Below are 20369 nucleotides of genomic sequence, written 5' to 3'. Positions count from 1 at the left end.
TAGGAGAAACTTGCGGACTAAGTCATGACAAAGCCTTTCAACACATACTTCCTTGGAGGCTGGCAGAAAATCGGGGCCCACACATAGTGAGAAAATGACCCACAGGGAACGGGAACATGGCTTGTTAGGTAAAGGTTCTGCTGTGGAGGCGTGGGAACCCGAGTTCAGGTCTCTAGCATCCAGGTAAAAAGCCAAGTGCCTTGTAATTTTATGCTGAGGAGGCAGAAACAGGATTCCTGTTGTTTGATGGACAGCTAGTCTAGCCAATCCAGCAAGCCCTGGCTTCAGAGGGAGACCTGATGGACAGCTGGTCTAGCCAATCCAGTAAGCTCTGAGTTCAGAGGACGACCCTGTCTGAAAAACTAAGGTGAAGGAAGATACCCAATGCCAACCTCTAGACACTGTTCACACATGGCGTGTGCATCTGCACAACATAGAAACATGTACATACACCACAGACAAGAAGGAGGGAAAGAGAGAGAGAACACAGACAGACATGTCCACTTTTGACCTGGGTCAGGTCAGTAGCTGGTGGCAGGGTTTTATTGTGGCTGGACAGCACCAACATTACATCTGGGAATGGCCCTAGCAACTCATCATAGGTAGACCAGGGAGGGTTCTGGGGGTCACTTATATGTAGTTGCTGTCTTCCCATGTCACCGTGGTGCCTCCCTCTGCTTTAGCCTCTTCTTCGTTTAAAAGCCGTTGAGAGCTCTGCCGGAAGCTGTTTGTCTGATGACAATCTCGGGCCCTCAGTGGTGATCCTTTGCTTGCTTGGTTTCTGAGCTTGGGCAGATGGAAGTCTGGGGAGCATCAGTGTCCATCTAGAGCTGTAGGCCAGAATCAAAGGGATCAACCCTCAGCCCTACCAGACACAGTCCTGGCTCGGGACTTGTCTGTCTAGGTCCATAGCATAGTGGGAACTCCAGTCTCGTTCAAAGAGTTGCCTCAGCTGCTCCTGCACGGTGGTTGCGCCTGGCTGGGCTCTGGGGGTCTTCTGGCTGACAATCAGGCCCACACCAGCGGTGTGGCTGAAGTAGTCTTCTGACCAGTTAGAGGTGCCTGGAGGAGGGGGAGGGGGAGACACTGATCCCTGGGCCTGTGTCCCCTGCAGTCCTGTGGCCTGTGCTGTGGCCCTTGCTACAAGTTGAAGGACAGCTCAGAGCACTGACCTCTGTGCTGCCATCAGACCCCGGGCATGGCAGCCCCTCGTTTAGATGTAGTTGGTTCTTTACCAGCGTTCTGGGCCCCCATGCGCAGGACTTCACCTGGCAAGCTGGGCTAAGTGTCTGGCTCCCAGGATATGTGAGCATATCTCTCTTGTCCAGCTCTCTGTCGGCCCACACATCTTGCCCCAGCCACTCACCTACATAGGCTGTCTTGTCTGTGACCATGAACTTGCTGTGGTTCACGCGGCTGAACGGGATGTTGGAATGATTTCCCACAGGCACGATGAAGACTTTCTTTGGGGATTAGGAGTGAGTTAGGGTGGGCAGGGTGGGAGAAGAAACTTCCTTCCCCACGCCCACCTCCACCCCCCACCCCAACCCATGAGGTCAGTTTCTTACCACATCCACTGAGATGCCAGCCGAGGGGTTACTGAAAGCCTGCAGGGACCTCAGATAAGCGAACATGGTGGGGTCTGTGTTGAACCAGCAGCTGACCAGTAAGCGCACATGCACACCCTTATTGAGGGCCGCTGCCCGTAGCGCATTGTCCAGCACGGGCCAGTACCTAGGATGAGAGGATCAGTGTCCTGCCTGAAACCAAGGTGAGTAGGGGGGTCTCAGCTGCAGGTACACTGTGTCTAGGACTTGCCAACCAGGAGGGTGGACCTCAGCCAGACCCACCTGGCATGGTGGGTGAAGCGCGTGGTAGGGAAATACTCCATCACCGAGACATAGATGAACTGGCGAGCACCCTCCATCACTCCCAACACTGCGTCCAGATCCCGGGTCCGGCCATGCGGGCAGAGGGAGGGAGGGGAGGCCTGCAGTAGGGAAAGCATTTCTCAGAACACTGCCACCCTTGAAGCAGGCGTTTCCTAAGCTCATGACTCCATTGCCCACTCCCTAAGCAACCCCATGTGGTGAATGAGACCATTCCCCAGTGACCAGAGGGGCCCCTGAGGTCTGAGAAGGAGGCAGGGAAGCATCCAGCCATCCTGGGATCTGGGGGCTGGCTTAACTGCTTACATAGGCTGTCTGGCTTGGCAAGTGGCTCTGCTCTCTCCAGATGGGCTCTGCATATCTAGTGGGCTTTGCTCCATCTGCTGCAGTCTCTGCTGTGGACCTGTCTCTGGGCCAACCAAGGGGCTTCCCTTGGTGGAAATGGAACTGCTGGGATGGCCTATCTTCCCTCAGAGTAAAGAATAATCAGTGCTCTGGGTCTCTCTACTCTTCCCTGCGCCCAGCCACAGTCTCTTGGCCCTAACCCCCCTCAACAGTCTGGAGATTCCTGGGACCTCAGGTCTGCCACCTTCCAGTACCTCTCTCTCGCTGCTGGTACTGGCCCCGCATGCTGCTCTGGCGTGGAGTCTGCCTCCTGCTGCAGCCCTGGGGCTCTTATGGGCTAGCCATCTTACCGAGAAATAGGCCGTGGTGGGAACCCCATCAAAGGGACCCCGCAAGGGATGGAAGCGGTTGATGTGGGATGAGAAGTTCCGAGGCCAGGTTTTAGGGAGAACAGCTTGGGGAGTCCCTAGCACCCAGTAGGTCTGGAATGTTTTCTCAAGGTCTTGAGCCAGGTTGCTGCAGTTGTAGATGATTGCACCAAGTTCCTTCACCTGTAGAGATCAGGTCAGTAGACACTGAGAGAGCAAAGATCTCCTGGGGCTATGTGGAAACCACCAGGGATGGAGGGCAGGGTGCAAGTCTTGTTCAGATGGCAGCCACCAGGCACCATCAGCTCCAGGGTAGAAAATGCATGAAACACAAAGGAAATAAAATCATTGTTAAATTCTATGGAGTGAGCTAGGCGGTGGTGGTGCATACCTTTAATCCTAGCACTTAGGATGCAGAGGCAGGCAGATTTCTGAGTTTGAGGCCAGCCTGGTCTACAAAGTGAGTTCCAGGACAGCCAGGGCTACACAGAGAAACCCTGTCCTGAAAAACAAAACAAAACAAAACAAAACAAATTCTACGGAGTGGTAATGCCTGATGTTATATTTATATCTACTGTTTGCACTAGCAGGTGTGTGAGAGAGAGAGAAAGAGAGAGAGAGAGAGAGAGAGAGAGAGAGAGAGAGAGAGAGAGAGAGAGAGACCCTAGGGGTATGCTATGCTAATCACATGTTATTCTATTGAGCCACAACTCAGGCCTTTGAAATATATCACTTCTAAAAAGGCCTCAGGCTAGCCGGGCGTGGTAGTGCACGCCTTTAATCCCAGCACTTGGGAGGCAGAGGCAGGCAGATTTCTGAGTTTGAGGCCAGCCTGGTCTACAAAGTGAGTTCCAGGACAGCCAGGGCTACACAGAGAAACCCTGTCTCGAAAAACAAAAAACAAAAATAAACAAACAAACAAAAAAAGCCTCAGGCTTTGTAATCTAATGTTTCTTTGTGTGCATGTGTGTGCACATGCCAGCAAGTGTGTTCATTTGTGTGCGGGTACCTGTGCATATGTGGAAGTCAGAAGACCACTTCAGGTGTCATGCCTCAGGAGGTATCCATCTTGGTTTTTATTCTTACTATTGTTTTATTTTAGTGTGTGACTATGTTTTGCCTACACGTCCGTCCGCGTGTACCTACAGAGGTCAGAAGAGCGCATGGGATCCCCTGGAACTAGTTACGGTTTGCAGCTGCTGAGACGCCAACCTGGGTCTTCTGGAAGATCAGACAGTACTCTTAACCGATGAGCCATCTCTTCAGCCTCCATCTTGTGTTTTTGAGGCAAGATCTCTCACTGGGACCCGGGGCTTGCTGACTAGGATAGGCTGGTTGGGCAGCAAATCTTAGGGATCCTCCTATCTGTATCCCCCCAACACTGGGACTACAAGTGTGTGCTACCACACCCAGCTTTTCACATGCATTCTAAGGATACAACTCGGGTTCTTGTGCTTGCAAGGCAAATACTTCACTGATCGAGCTTTCTCCCCAACCCCGTGAGCTGTGGTTTTCCTGTGAGCCATGGCCTGAACATGCTGTCCCAGGGCCTGAGTGCAGGGTCATGTAGAACCTTCTAACTGGTGGGACCAACTCTGATTGGCCCTGCTATGGTGGTATGGCAAAAACGGTGTGTGACCCAAGGTTCTGCTTGCTAACTCCTCCCAGTACCAGCTTTCTTCAGAAACAGCAGCCCTTGGAGATGGCGAGGGGAGAAGCTGCCCCTGGGCCTCATCCTATCCCTGGGCCTTGGGACCCACCTGAGTCAGGGACCGCCAGTCCATGTTGGCACTGCCCACGTAGATGTGTCGCCCATCCACAACCCAGAATTTGGAGTGTAGAACACCCCCAGTAAGCTGTTTCATGGGCACTTGTCGTATCTGGGCACCTGCAGGAGACAAATAGATAAATGGATGGATGGACAGATGGAGAGCCAGCTCTTTAATGCTAACTTCAGAACTGCCTAATAGATCTGCCCCGGTCCCTCTGCCCCTGTTGGTGTTCATTCATTTTACCCTCAGAATGACCCCACTGATCAAGGCTGTTGCAGGTGAGAAAACAAAGATACAGGCTTCCCTGAGACCCCTCTCTCTAGACAGTCAAGGTCATAACCTTAATGATGCATGTGCCTACTGCCTTTTCCCCTGTAGCCTCTAGCCCAAGGCTTTCTCTAATGTTTTCCTTCTCAGCCCTGAGTTCAAGTCCTCCAGGGTCCTGGAGAAACTTTTCCATCCACCCTAGCAATCTTGCTAGTCTTTGGCTTTATCCCCTGGTGCCAGATCTCAGCACAGCAGAGCCCCAGCATGCAGACACCTACCATGGGCAGCCAAGACCTGGAGGTCAGTGGATGTCTTGGCCAATGTTGGGCTGTGGGTGGCCACCACCACAGAGATGTTCCTGAGAAGAAGCTGTTGGAACTTCTGTAGAAGGGCCTCTCCCTGCAAAGCCAGGCTACCATGAGAAGCTACCTCAAGCTGGCCCTTTGCCCACAGGGTAGACCAAGGTTTGGCTCATGACTAGAGGCCAAAAGATGACATCATGCATGCGCAATCCTCAGTCCCTCTGCTGCTGTCCCAAGAGTCACCCGAAGGGCCTGGCCTTGCTCTAACCCAGCCCCAGCCCAGAGCTGAGCCCTGGGCCTGGCTGAGCTCTGAACAGATAGCAGCCCGACTTGCTGAGCCCTTGACATCCAGGGAGAGACCTGTGCCTCGTAGCCAGAAAGCAAAAACAAGGACCAACCTGCCGAGAAGACGAGTCATTGACTCCAATGTCCAGTCCAGTGAGGGACCAGTAGTACGAGGCAATGTGGACGCTCTCCCGAGCAGTGTCAAGAAGCTGCAGCCAAGCCTGGGCCAGGGGCTGGGCAGTGGGGCTGCCAGCTGCAAATGGCAAGTCCTCAGGGATGCTTTCCACAAGGATGAGCCTAGGGACAGAACCCAGGGCAGACCAAGCTGTATCTATCGGAGCCACTGGCCAGCCATTTGTTCCATTCCTGCCACCCAGCCGGAGGGAGGGACTGACCCCAGGTGGCTCCAGGGCCTGAACCCAGGCCAAAGGTACAGAAAGAGGACAGTGAGATGGGAAGTTTTAGCCTGAGTCCCCCAAAGCTGAAGTACAGGAGACTATACAGTGAGGAACCTGGGGATGGGGCATGCTCAGCCCAGAGGGGCCATGAGGTGTTCTCTTGGGGAATCCAGACTCCATCCCTGGGACAATCACAGCCTTACTGTGAGCTAAATCACCCGTTCAGGGACCCAGTGAGGCGGCACCCAGCCCAGACACATAGCCTACAACCCTGTGAGAACCCCTGGTGTACACTCACTGACAGGAGTTATTCTGCTGCTCAGCGTCTCCTTTCAGGGTCTCCCAGGACCAGGAGGGCACTTCCTCAGGGAACATCCGATGACTGGTGAAAGAAGTGGCCCCTTGCCACAGGAACAAGATGAGAGTCACAGAGCTGAGTCCCAGTACAGCTAGCATCCCCAGTACCTGCATGAGGTGACATTTCAATAGTCTTCCTAGCAGCCAGGACAGCCCTCCCTGTCCTATAACAGATACTGTCCAGGCTCTTGGGGAGGGATTGGGGGTGAGCAAGAGGGGATGAGGGACGCACAGAGCAAGGCCTGGGTGGTGTAGGTGGTCCATAGCTTTCTCTATGGTCCACTCTGCAGCGAGGAGACCTAGACAAGATATGCAACAGGCTAGGTCACCTTGTTCTGGTGTGCACCCCCCACCCCCACTGCAGGGCTAGTTTTGTACCCTCTAATCAAACCCCCAGACCTAATCTTTGGGAAATTAAGAAAGTTTGGGGGCCTGGAGAGCTGGTTCAGCAGTTAAGAGCACCAACTGCTCTTCCAGAGATCCTGAGTTCAATTCCCAGCAACCACATGGTCGCTCACAACCATCTGTAATGGGATTCAGATGCCCTCTTCTGGTGTGTCTGAAGACAGTGACAGTGTACTCATATACATAAAATTAAAAAATAAATCTTTAAAAAAGGAAAGAAAGAAAGAAAGAAAGAAAGAAAGAAGAAAGAGAAAGAAAGAAAGAAAGAAGAAAGAGAAAGAAAGAAACAAAGAAAGAAAGGAGGAAAGAAAGAAAGAAAGAGAGAGAGAGAGAGAGAGAGAGAGAGAGAGAGAGAGAGAGAGAGAGAGAGAGAGAGAGAGAGAGAGAGAGAAGGAAAGTTTGGATGTGGTTCTGATTAGGAATTGGGCTTAAACTTGTTTTCAGAAGACTGAGTCCCTGGCCAGACTTCCTTTAGGATCTCCTGACCTACCATGCCAAGTCCGCTATGTGGATCATGAGATGTGGAGCAGGGCCAATCAGAGACCTCCACTGCTGTCTGGAGTGGTATCCGCATCTGTACAGAACAGTCTGTGTCACCAGCAACCCCAGCTCCATGGTGTCACCTCCTTAAGCAGTCCCTACAGAGGCACTCTCCAGCCTTCAGACACCAGTCACAGCTCAGGCATGGCCTCCCGCATGGAACCCATGCCGGCTGAGCCTACACCTTTCCCAGGGCTGTGTCCTGCTTGTACCCTATGGCTCCCTCAGTGTCCCCTGATTTGGTGTCTTGAGTATGTGAATCTCAGTTCCTTATTCCAACCACAAGTGAAACCAGGCCTGAAAGTGCAGTTTCTGCTTGGGCTGCCTCATCCACCCTTCCTTATTAGCTATGAGCAGCTGCTTCCCTTCCCCAGCTGGCCCCCAAGTGTGGCCCCATGGTAGGCAGCTGGCTGTAAAGTGGGGCATGGCAAAAGGGCCACCAAGAGCCAAGCCTGGCCCTGCACTGCTGTCAAGGCTGGGGACGGCAAAGGAGGCTACAGCTAGTTAGGGTGGAGAACTCACCATGTTCCTTCAGTGGAGTCACTACAGAGTCAGGCCAGTCATTCAGGAGGCCCTGTGCACCCCAGATGGGTCACCCAACCCCTGGCACAGACACGAGCAAGGCACTGACTTCCCACCCTCCCAGCCTGAATGCTGTTTGGAACCTAAGGCACTGTATGATTGTAGTTGGTTGGTTGTGGAATCTGGGGGCTTCTTCAGTTCTGTGGGTCAGGCTATCACTCCAAGAGTGGTGAGACTAATTCCACTGTCCCTTAAGGGTTGTCTTGGACAGCAGCCTGTAGGCATGTGGCTAACCTTAGCACAGGGAATGGATTATAGGAGATAGGCCTGGGGCTCTATCTACCCTCGATGCCCAAAGTTACGGGGAAGTGGAGCCTAGAAACCACAGTGAGAGGATGGGGGCGGGGGAGAGGACCAGAGTCACCCACAGAGGCCCAGCACCCTCTTACCAGAGTTCCTTGAAGAAGGGAGTCAGGAGGTCACTTCCATCCAGATCATGGCTCATGTTCTTAGATATATCTCCCACCCTACCCATAGCAGGCAGCTCAAGTGACCGAGGCAGCTTCAGAAACCTAGCTTCTGGCTCTGACCAGTCTTATAATGTCCAGTGGGGCACAGACATGAGGTTCTGGGCCAGGGTTACCAGGCAGGGCTATCCCTCAAAGAGCTGCTGGCCTACCTCTCCCAGCTGCTCTGAGAGAAGTGTTCTCATCCCCTAAAATAGTTGGATTGGCAAAAAGGCAAGAATGCAGCAGCCGTAATCTGGGACTTCCAAGGGCCACAGACTTCTGACCTCCTTGTGGTCACTGGGAGCTACTCTGAGGTCAGGGTAGGAGAACGATGAAGGGCGGCTCTAAGCATCTGCAGACCTGTCACATCCTTGGTCCCTGTGGGTCTTTCGAATCCTTGGGGTGGGACTGTCTGGCTAGAGGGAAACACTCCCTGGTACTGGCATATCAGGAGAGGGGTGAGCTGGGGGATGGGCTTTAGAGCCCCCTGAGCCTCAAGGTTCTGGGGTTCCTGCCCTGTGGGCTAAACTGTGGACCCGAGGCGTGGGATAGGACAAAGCTGCCCAGTGGCTGGAGACTTTGATACCCATTGACCCTGGATCCATAGATCAAGCAAGGAGTGGACATCTGCCAGCCAATCTGGGTGGCTTGTGGGACCTAGGGTGCTGGGAGGAGGGGACTGTGGGAGGTAGACAGACACCCCTCTTGAGGCCCTCTGTCTGGCTCTAGCCTGGCTACCACTTACCTCTGGGTGCTCTTTCTTCTTGTCCATCCTGGTTCCAGCCACTGTCTGCAGGCTTTGCCTGTGCAGGCAGGCACCTGCCTCCTCTCTGGCCTGCTGCTTCCCCCTTCCATTCACTTCCTCTTTGTTCTGAGCACCCCACCCCCACGTCAAGACAGATCGGGTCTCTAGGGGGCGGAGCTGAGAACTTTCACCTCTGGAGAAAAATCTACCCTGCTTGCTCCTAGAGAGGGTCCCTCAGTCATAAACCAAATGTTGGAATTAAGTTTGACTGCAAACACCAAAGTCTCAAGTAAGAGAGCCTCAAACTGACTTAACTTCTCCAGGGGCTCATATATTGAAGACTGGTAATTTTATTGAAGTTGCATCATGAGCTAATTAACAAATTGTGCAATGATAGCCATGATGGGAGGAGGTGGAAACTGTGGAAGGTGGGGCCTGATTGGAGGATGTAGGTTTCTGGGGCAGGACTTGGCTCGCCATGTCTTATGCCTGGGTTCTTCATCTCTCTCTGCTTCCTGTCTGTTATAGGGCAAGCTGCTTCCCTCTGCCTTGCTGCTGTTACTATGCCTGGCCACACTCTAGTTCCATGGGAATGGCAACAGCTGACATTGGTTAAAACCTCTAAAGCTGCAAGCCAAAATAAGTCCTTCATCCTTCAAACAGTTTACCTCAGGTCTGCGTCATAGTGAAGAAAAACTGACTGACCCACCAACCATACCCTGCAACCAGTTTCTGGAGAAGTTATCAGTGACACAGTCACAGGAAGTCTTAGCCTCCAAACCCTGGAATTCAAACTTCACAGCCCTAGAATGGCTTCCAAAGCTCAGCCATCACCTCATATCCCTAGCATAGAATGAAGCATCCCCAGAACACTTCTGGAGACTGGAAAGGGAACTTCCATTTATCTATATTAGCTACAACTCAATCTACGCTTGGCCACAGGGCCATACCTAGCTGCAAGGGAAGCTGGGATCTGGAGGTAGCCATGACTCACCCCGCTGAGGAATTCAGGTGAGGCTGTTCCCTGGCCTGTCCACAAACATAGGCTTACTAGTGGCTCCTTGAAGGGATTCTGCCTCCCCTCATAGTCCAAGATGGATCTTCTGAAGACCAAACCTTGTTGCCTTTAGATCAGGGTCTTGGGAACAGCCCCAACTTTGAACAGGGTCCAGGTTGACTTCCCTCCTCCTTGGCAGGCAGTAGGCCTCAGTTCAGGGATATGGCCTCAGAGTGTCCTCAGGGGAAGAGTGCCAACCTCACAGGGTGGGGAGTACTCCTGAGGAGCAGGGCCTGACCTCAGTGACCCGTGTCCAGCCTGGTGGGCAAGAAAGTGAGCAGAAAAGGGACCATCCTTCACTTCCTGTGGGATAATGCCCTAACTTGGCTTTGGGGTTGTTGTGGGTTATCCACCAGAGAAGACAGCGCAGACATGGGTCTAAGCCAATAGATTCAGGATCCCATTGTAGCCCCAAGCCTTTCTCAGGGTGAGCTTTTTTTTTAATGCATTTTATACAACAAACATATTAATAATATTGAGTATTTTGAGCATCAAATAATACATAACAATTTGCTCAATTTTATATTCATATCCTTTCATACCCTAAAAATATCATTAATGAACACTTATTACTATCCATAACTGAGGATCCTATATCTAATGTTGAATGCTAAATTGTTCCAAAACATACAAAGTATTCTTTGGGAATTAAGCATAGTAAAAGAGCATAAAATATTAAAAATGAGTCATTAAGAAATATATTCCAAAGCCCTTATATGATACCACCTGACATAATGAGAGAGAATTTATAACATATTATATATCTGTGTATATTGTCTAACTATAAGTTTACTTTAAAAAGATTATCAGTGTCTCTAGGAGAGAAATTATTTCATCAGTAAGTATATTTTTAAAATTTCAAAATAGCAAAAACTCTTTGAAGTTAAACATTAAGAAAATTCTAATTTCAAGCACAGTGAGAAAAATTATCAGTGATATTTCCATGATGCTTGTAGAACATGATTTTAATATTTTCAACTGTTAATATTCAACAAACAGAATAATTATTTTAAGATATATTTCATTGTTATGTCTCCCTTTTCATTTCTGGTTTTATTAATTTGGATACTGTCTCTGGTTAGTCTGGCTAAGGGTTTATCTACCTTGTTGATTTTCTCAAAGAACTAACTCCTGGTATTCTTGATTCTTTGTGTAGTTCTTTTTGTTTCTATTTGGTTGATTTTATCCCTGAGTTTGATTATTTCCTTCCATCTACTCCTCTTGAGTGTATTTGCTTCTTTTTGTTCTAGAGCTTTCAGGTGTGTTGTCAAGCTGCTAGTGTAAGCTCTCTCCAGTTTCTTTTTTGGAGGCACTTAGAGCTATGAGTTTTCCTCTGACCACTGCTTTCATTGTGTCCCATAAGTTTTGGTATGCTGTGTCTTTATTTTCATTAAGTTCTAAATAAATAAAGTAAAATAAATTCTAATAAAATAGTCTTTAACAGCCCCTATGCCTGATGCTCTCAATAAATACTTTCCACGTATAGGAGGGCATTCAAGCCCTGCAGCTTCAAGGAAACCCAAGCCCATCTAACACAACTCCCCTCCCCTGCTACATCTGAGGCCAGGACTGGACACGGTGTGCATCATCACCCTGGGAAGGATTTGTCATGAGTATATCTCAGGGATCCATGGGGCCCATGGGACAAGGGCCGGTGGAACACCCAGCACAAGTCTCCTGACAACACTAAGACTGGAAGTATGGTGTCACCCTGTGGTGATCAGCTCTTCCTAAATGGCTACACCCTAGGTCCTTGGTGGGCTGGGACGGGGACGATGGATTTTGGAGATTTCTTATAAAGCTGAGTATCTTTGTCTTCAATTTCTTTTCTATTCCAAAATGTGTCTTGTGGCAGGAAATGCCTCAGTATTTGTCAGGAGGGCTAATAAATGAGGAGCCACCCAAGCCAATGACAAGCATGTTCCTTTGAAATTTGGGTGGAAGCCTCCATGACCCAACAACTCTTAGTGCCTACAAAACCCAAGTCATATGGGTGATGCCAGCTTTGACAGTAGCTGGCCCAACTTGTACCATGGCTGTAACAGCCTGTGATGGCTGAACATAGCAACAAAGCGAGAAACAACCATCCCAACAGCCTGTAAGGGAGCCATCCTAGCACTCTTCTCAGAGCAAAGGCTTCTGGGGGAATTTACACCTTCATACTCTTGAGCCTAGGTCTTGCCAATTCCTGTATTACCTTCAAGGCATCTTTCCTAATATCACAGTGCAAAAATGTTTCCTCCTATTTCTCTTCTACCTCCTCCTCCTTCTCTTTCTTTTCCTCCTTCTCCTCTTCCTCCCCCTCTGCCCTGCCTCCTCCTCTTCATTTTCTTCTTCAAGGACCAGTTTCACTTTGTAGCTCTAGCTGACCTGAAACTCACTATATAGGATCAGGCTTGAAATTATAGAGATCTTCCTGCTGCCTCTGCAAAGCTAGGATTAAAGGTGTGTGCCATCACACCCAGCTAGCTGTCTTTTGGTTTTGAGACTGGGTTGTAGTATGTCACCCTGAAATCATGAACCTCATGCTTTAGTCTCATGTTTCTTGGGTGGGAGGTTTGAACCACCAAATCTGTTATGTTGTGTACGGTTAATCCTTTGATAAGGTCACAATCTAATGGTATTTATTGAGAGGTGCTGGAAACTTCTGGAGATGGGGCCTAGTTGGCAGAAGTAGGTCACAGGGGTGTAGTCTTGGCATGTGAATCTTTCCTCAGACTCATGCCGCTTGCTCCCTCTGCCTGCTTCCTGGCTGCTGGGAGGTGAGCAGCTGTCTCCACCACAAGCTTCTACAGCTCTGGTGCTCTGATTGGTCTCCGGCCCAAAGCAGTGAACCCAGGCAACCTGGACTGAGCCTCACCCTCTCTGTTTAGCAGTGTGTAAGATCAAACCCAAGGTCTTTTGTGTGCTTGACCTTGACAGGAAACTCTCAAGAAAACAAGAGCCCAAACCAACCTTTCTCCCTTCCATCGTCATCAGGTGTCATGTCATAGTGACAAAGGCCACCTCACAGGTTTCTTGGTGTTTTCATTTGTCTTTTTCTTGTTTTTTTTTTTGTTTGTTTGGTTTTTTTTTGTTTTTTTTTTTTTTGTTTTTTTGTAATTAGACTCTGGGTTTATAGTTTTCATTATACTTGGAAACTGTTTTGTCATTATTTCTTTGAACATTTTTGCTTTGTCTTGCCTTTTCTGGAATGGTGGCACTTATTAATTGGTTCTTTCTTTTTTATTTTTATTTTTTGAGGCAGAGTTTCTCTGTGTAAGCCTGGATTTTCTAGAACTTACTCTGTAGACTAGGCTGGCCTTGAACTCAAGAGATCCACCTATCTCTGCTCCCCAAGTGCTGGAATTAAAGACATGTGCCACCATGTCCTGGCTTAAGTTAGATTTCTTGGTGTTTATCACACAAACTGTGAATGCTGTGTTCTGTTTTCTTCTGTGATTCATTTGGAATGCTTCTCATGTCTATCTCCAATATATGTTAAGTGTTACAGTTAAAACAAAAGTCAGGGTTAAATGGCAAGGTCAGGGACGTGGGAAAGTACATAAGAAGGTTTCATCGGGTACAAGATACCCAAGCCGACCAGACAGGAGGAAGGTTAGAGCTCTGGGAAAAACCACAAAGCAAGTTCCAGTTGGCTCCAGATGGCACCCTTCTTGGGGAGCACACAGGTGCACTTTGCCCTTTACCTTAGTGAATTTCTCAATTCATGGGTCTTTACACTTCCATTTACATCATTATATACATTCTTGCAATCAATGCATCTAATTGTAACCAACTGAGCTGTGGGTGGGGAGCGAGACCACTGAGATCAGTACAGGAACAGGCACAGGCAGCAGAAATGGTAAATAGAGGGAGACTTGCACGGTCAGAGCCAGAGCTTTGCTCTTGCCACTTGGCTCTGTCTGCTCATCACCCAGGAAGGGTACACTCTCCACGTTTTCTTATCTGCTGAAAAATAAACTCTGGCTACTGCTTAATCCACCTGTGCCCAGTTCCTCAGGAGCACACAGAACCAGGGTTGAGGTGGCAGGGAATCCTGGAGAATCACCTTCCCATTTAAACCAAAACCAGCAAATGTTGGGGGGTTGGTCTAGCGCTGCTGTGTATTCAAATGCTAAATACTGACCCCTCAAAGATCTGGTTCCCCCCTCCCCCGCCTCAAGGAGCAGATCCTCACATACACCAAATGATACTATGTGAACTTTGCCTCCCAATTTAAACTATTGGTCAGGTAAAGGTGGCTGTAGCCAATTACTGGAGAGAATAAAAAGAGACAGAATTTCAGTTACTGGACTGGGGGTTGCAGGTAGGGACCATGAGGAGGAAGGAGAGGAGGAGGGGGAGGGGGAGGAGGAAGAGGAGGAAGAAGGAGAATGAGAAGAAGAAATGAGAGTGAAGGAGGAGGAAGACGGAGAGAACAAGAGGTCTCCATTTAGAGGACATGGACCAGGAGTATGTGCCTGAGTGAAATGCTCCCCACCCCTCAGGACGGACTGTTGGAGCAGAAAGAACCCAGAAAAACTCAAACAGCAAGTATGTGGGGAGCACCACTGGGAATGAAGAGTCTAGCAAATAGAAATATGGACTGGGGGCAATTCCCCAGTAACTGCACAAAGCTAAATAAATAAATCATAGTCTGAGCTTCACTCATCTGGAAGCTGGATGAGGGCCTCCAATATAATAACAATTCAATCATTTTCCAATCAAAAGGCACTTCCTTGCAACATGTCTTCCTGGTGGACTACCTACACTACATTAAACATTATTTATGTGTTTTCTCATTGTGCCTTTGCATTCTGGGTCACTTTTGAGTGGACATCATGTCACTGGGTGCTGGATTTTGCTGTATCCCTTAATCGATGTTGACTTTATTTTGTCAAAGCTGTTTTTTTCGCTTGAGACTTGCTTGTAGGCATTCCTGGGGCAGTTATATGCTACTGAAGGCTAACGTGTAGCCCCAGAATTTCTACCTACACCACAGTTCCGGATTAATGACTCAGAGGCTATATTTTATTTATGAATAAATGTCTAGGCTAACTTAAGCTTCTTCCCCAACCAGCTCGTAACGGATACTAACCCACTTATACTATTCTATGTCTGCCACATGACTGGTTATTTATCCTTGGTTTCATATGTCCAACTTCCTCTGAGTCTGGGTGGGACATTTTCCTGTGCCTGACTCTTTCCCACAATCCCTCCCCCCACCTCTCTGCTGGATGTCCCACCCCCTGTTTTACCTTTTCCTGTGGGCCACAGGATTTTTTTATTGACAGGTGATGCTTCCACACAGTACACAAGAGATTATACCTACATCTCTTCCATTAGTCCAATAAAAGCCTCTTTCTCTAACATCAATAAATTATATAATAAACTTACATAATAAGAGCAATTATGAAAACTATATACATTTGGCAATGTTGGATAAAGTACTTTATTATCTAACCGATCTTGGTGAGTCCAAAGTTCGGTCCCTAAATCGTTTTCTATCATAATTTGTATTCCCAACCTTAAAACCGCTTCTTAGACCTTAAATCATTGTCTTAAAACCTAAACAATTTAAGGTTAATTGTGAGACTATAACTATCTAGTCTTTGACCCCATCAGAGATCCGAGAAGGACAAATATTACCCGAGTAAACAGAAAGTTCAGAGCAAGCAGCTTCTAAAACTACAGGAACGACAGGGGTTGCTGGCTGCCTGGTCAGTCCCCCGAGGTTCTTCTGTGTCTTTACAGGATCATCTCCCCCCTCCCCCACTCCCCGGTCCAGAATATCTGACAGACGTTTCCTTGAAGCAGGAATATTGAAGGACTTGCCTACCTTGTCCTGGCAAAGCTCAACAGTCGACTTCTTCTGTGCCCTGTTTGTTCACAGTTTGGACAGTATGCTGTCTGCCGTTGAGCCAAGGGCAGGCTTGTGCCCCGTGGCAGCTTACCACATTGGAAGCAAACTCCATATGGGGGTTCCTTAATGCTCATCATCATCTCTGAAGTAGAATGGGGGTGCTGCCAGGAGCTGACATGTCTCACTGCCATGAAAAGCCTTTTATTAATAAAACATTTTAAATGCCATATTCTGTAGATCTCTGAGGTTTTTGAAGACCATCTACCTATAGTGCATCTGGATTGCTTGTCTCTATCTACTACCTGCTTAACTTTGAAAACATCTTAGGAAGCTAAAGAGAGCTTATTTCTATAATTAACTAAACTAGTATCTAACTTGACCGATAAATTCAATTGACTTGCACTTCTTAGTTATCATAAACGGTTTTCAAAAGGGCTAAAACTTGAATATTTTTAATGAGTTGTAACAGGTGCAACACCTTAAACAAGAGTTGAAACATATATACTGTATGCAGCAACAAGATATAATCTCCACCCCCCTTTCCCTTTCTCCCTATTGCTCTGGCCCCACTTGCTCTCTGGCCCATAGGTTCTTAATTTGTTTCTCATTAGGGATGGTTGTGAGCCACCATGTAGTTGCTGGGATTTGAACTCATGACCTTTGTAAGAGCAATCAGTGCTTTTAATCACTGAGTCATCTCTCCAGCACACAAGATATAATCTTAAATTTGTATTAATATAGTAAGTCCATACTAAATGTAAAATGTCTGGCTTGCTAATGCTCTTTAATTTAAAAATAGATTCAGGGCTGGTGAGATGGCTCAGTGGGTAAGAGCACCGGACTGCTCTTCCGAAGGTCTGGAGTTCAAATCCCAGCAACCACATAGTGGCTCACAACTATCTGTAACAAGATCTGACTCCCTCTTCTGGAGTGTCTGAAGACAGCTACAGTGTACTTACATATAATAAATAAATAAATCTTAAAAAAAAATAAAATAAAAATAGATTCAATAATCTAACCTTATAATTCCTATATCCCCCTTTTTCTTTTATCCCGTCTCCTCTACCATTTTTTTGTTGTTGTTGTTGTTTTGTTAGCATTAGATAGGAGAAAAAGAAGGCTAGAGAAAGGAGAATGGGGAAGAGGAATCCCTGAATCTAACCTCCCTATTTTGTTTCCTCCATGATCAAGACCATTAACAATTCACCCACCAAATGACCACAAACCATCCACCCTGCTCTTTGGGACCGGGTGCCTGGTGTGTCATTCTCTTAAAACCACTTCCTGGTGTCTGGAGGAGTTATTTTCTTTGGGGAGCCAATGAAAATTGGGATATTGGCCAGCATTAAGAAAGCTAGCTGCCCATTTGCTGTTCTGTGTTGTGAAAGCTCAGGGCTTAAGTGAAGTCTCGGCTGGAATAGTCTGTGATGCTGAACAATCTAACTAGCCATTTTGAAGATGTTCTAGAATTTTAAGTAAATGGCACTGAGGCAGTCTGTGGTAGGGTCAGGCAGGATGGTGGAATAAACATGTCTCAGCGTCTCAGCATCCTTTGTAGCATCTTCAAGGTGAATCCTGTCAGGGCCATTTTAACTTCACTGGTGTCGTCAACCTAGACACTTCAGTAGGTAATATACATTTCTGCATTCATGCATGTATGAAATGTGCACAGATCAGTTAAAGATGATTTTCTGCCCTTTTTTTTTTTTGAGGGGGTAAGGCATCTGTCTTTCTTTGTAAGTTAGTTCAGACTATATAACCAAACTATAGTATACATTTTCACCCATGCCATTTGAAAGGATAGGGTGATAAGTCCTGAGGATTCTGTAGCCAACACAATTCATTGGCCATGCTTAGTTGAAGTCCTGGCTGGAGTCTCAGAGCTGCTCCCACGTCGCAGGACCAGCACGGAGTTTACCTGCTTTGTTGGTCTTCTTGATTTCTTCCTCTCTTCAGTCAGCATCTTCAGGGGGACGCTCCAGTCAAATCTGATGCTTATGGAATCCGTGGCTTTCATTCTCCCTTTGAAACAAAGGCAAAGCCTCTTCCCAATGCAGTACCTTTCCTTCCCTCCCTTCTGAGGTTCAGACATCCCTAATACACACAGGCTGGTTTAGTGCAGCAGGTTTGTTTGTTTGTTTGTTTTTGTGTTTTTTTTCAATAAGCAAATGTCTCTCAGCAGCTGTTGGGTTTTGCTCATTATCATTTAAAAAAAATGAAAATAAAGAGATCTGTCTCTGGGGGGAGTGTCTTTGTTACCCCTTTCTGTGTATTAACCATCTCTTTAAGATATAATTAGGGTCTCCATGACGGCCCCGTAGGGAAGGAGGCTTCTGGGTCTGGGTGGCCACAGCTCCCAGCTGCAGGCTGCTACATAGTGCATGAAATCTGCAGTGGGGAGAACGCCCGGGACCAGTGTGAGTGTGAGCTGGAGCAGGCGCTGGAAGCCCAGTGTAAGTACATTGTGATAGAGCCCACCCGAACTGGAGATGAGACAGCCCTCTGGATCACCATAGACAATTGCCTGCACAAGATGGCCGTGTTATCGGGTACTGCCTGCCTCTTCACCCCATTGGTACTGCCCCTGGACCACTTCCACTACATCTCCCTGTCCACTGCTGGACCCTCTATAGGATCTCCTGGCAGTTTGGCCCTGGCTACAAGTACCAGCTGTAGTATGATGCGTACAAACTGTCCAGTCGGCCTCTGCACGCGCTCACCTCCTCCACACCAGCGCTGCCGGTTCGGGAGGACGACCTGTACAGAAAGAGACTGCACAGCACAGTAGCCCTGGCTGCCCTGGTGTGCTGGATAAGGAAGGTTTATGAGCTCTACGCCATATGACTGCAGGAGAGGGGGACAAGAACCACAGAACCATGAGAACCACAGGACCCACAGGGCTCGGATCCCAACAGCAACACTGGGTTTTCTCTGTGACCAGCACCTGGGGAAGTGCTTGGATTAATACTTACATTTTTTTTTTAAGCAAAAAGAATAGACCATGGGTATGCTAGGGGTTTATTCAGCTCATTACACTAAGATATCTATTTCTATAGCCCAGGAGTAGGTCCCAGGCTGTGGAAGTCTGGCTGGGCAATGCCATATGGATAGGAGCCGAGGCTATTTTCTGAGGGGTATGAGCTTGCTGTAGGCTGTCTTAAGTATATCATTTAACTATACCATTCAGAAGCTACTGACACTAAAATTATGAGAATTTCAAGTAAAATAAAGCACAATGAGTTCTCCCTACAGCAGCTTATCTTGTAAGATTGTGAGCTATGCCAGTAACACGTTTTATGCCACAATGTCTAGAATATTGCTGTGTTCTAACGGATGCACATGTCCAAGCGTCACCGGTTTCCACTCGCAAAGGCATCTCCAAGGTAGCCACCATCTCTAATGAATGTGAAATCTCAGAACAGCTCCTTTCAGAACTCAAGGCAAAAGCCCCCTGGAATTCTGAGCACGTAACGACTGTATGATAGATTAGCACATAAACGTATTTTAATTGTTCAAAATCTACAAAATGAAACACACGAGCCAGCTGTGTGTCATTGCTCTGAGGTGGCGTCACTGAACTGACTCTGGATTCCTAGCGCAGTCTATTGCATCTCTGTGGGCTGCCATGCTAACTTTCCAAGCCTTGGTGGATTTCTCTCATCCGGAACGGCCTTTTCTGCTGCCCATGTAGGTTCCAGATCAGACTCGTCCAAGGACTATTATTCTGATTTAAGGAATCCTCTAATTTCTGTTCTATTGTCTCCGTTCTAGCACTTAATCTTTTCAGTCTTCATTTTCTTTCAGTCTGTTTTATTCTGATCTCACTTAAAGAAGGTATATAAAATTGTAGTCATGAACTGGGTCTGCCAGAATGCCAGTGTAAAGAAGAAATAAAACAGAGACGAATGGTGGCACAGGAGGCGGGAGCCATGGTTTGTCGGCTGGAGAAACACTGGGTTGCTGCTTTCTGACCAAATGCTTTTCTGTCTGTGCACAGCCACAGCTGTGTGGCAGATGGAGAGGGACAGCAGCCTGAGAAGGATCCCCATCCAGCAGTAGATTTTAACTGATTTTAACTGATCTCAGGGAGTCAGTATTGTTTTTTTTTCCAAATAAAGGAATTATATTATTTCCTCTGCAAAAAAATTGTAATCATTACTGAACATAAAATTATTTTTATGCCGACAGTCAAAGCAAAACTATATGGGGTCTAAATGCCCCCTTCTAGAGTGTTTCCCTTTTTTTAAAAAAGATTTATTTATTTATTATATGTAAGTACATTGTAGCTGTCTTCAGACACTCCAGAAGAGGGAGTCAGATCTCGTTCGGGATGGTTGTGAGCCACCATGTGGTTGCTGGGATTTGAACTCTGGACCTTCGGAAGAGCAGTCGGGTGCTCTAACCCACTGAGCCATCTCACAAGCCCTGTTTCCCATTTTTTAACATGGAAAATATTTTCTTTTTTACTCTCTCTAACTCTCTCCTTCCTCTGGAGACTTTCCTTTAGTTCTTTCTCTCTTGTTCCTTTGGAAACTATTTCTCTCTCTCCTTTCTGGGAGATTTAAAAAAAATATCTAAACTCAGTGTTTCTATGGTTGGCTGTGTTCAGTTTCCTTATTTTCTTTAGCCTCTATGCACCTTTTAAAACATTTTTATCTATTTATCTTTTTTTCCTCCAGAGACTTAATCGTCTATGTGCATTTATTTCTCTATTATTGCCTTCCAAACTTAGTATCTTTTTCTGCATTTAACTTTCTCTAAAT

General features: G+C 47.5%; 1 protein-coding gene and 1 pseudogene across 2 annotated transcripts; one reads left to right on the top strand and one right to left on the bottom strand.

Annotated features, from left to right (window-relative positions):
- Nucleotides 1-501: 501 nt before the first annotated feature.
- Nucleotides 502-9042, bottom strand: Pld4 (phospholipase D family, member 4). 2 transcript variants are annotated; one of them, NM_178911.4, is made up of 11 exons: nucleotides 8705-8833; nucleotides 6879-6962; nucleotides 5925-6091; nucleotides 5342-5525; nucleotides 4920-5040; nucleotides 4363-4490; nucleotides 2585-2785; nucleotides 1851-1990; nucleotides 1569-1734; nucleotides 1367-1463; nucleotides 502-1062 (listed from the first exon to the last, which is right to left on the bottom strand). In NM_178911.4, exons 1-11 carry the CDS (start codon nucleotides 8729-8731, stop codon nucleotides 866-868), a joined length of 1512 nt encoding a protein of 503 aa, NP_849242.1. In that variant the 5' UTR covers nucleotides 8732-8833; the 3' UTR covers nucleotides 502-865. The 2 variants fall into 2 exon arrangements, with proteins under 2 accessions (NP_849242.1, XP_017170415.1); XM_017314926.2 differs by lacking the exons at nucleotides 502-1062; nucleotides 1367-1463; nucleotides 1569-1734; nucleotides 1851-1990; nucleotides 2585-2785 and adding an exon at nucleotides 3830-3933 and having other exon boundaries at nucleotides 8705-9042.
- Nucleotides 17919-18447, top strand: Gm5189 (predicted gene 5189; annotated as a pseudogene).

The sequence above is a fragment of the Mus musculus genome, chromosome 12, assembly GCF_000001635.26.
Source record: "Mus musculus strain C57BL/6J chromosome 12, GRCm38.p6 C57BL/6J".
NCBI lineage: Eukaryota > Metazoa > Chordata > Mammalia > Rodentia > Muridae > Mus > Mus musculus.
This window is presented reverse-complemented; position numbering and strand designations above follow the sequence as displayed.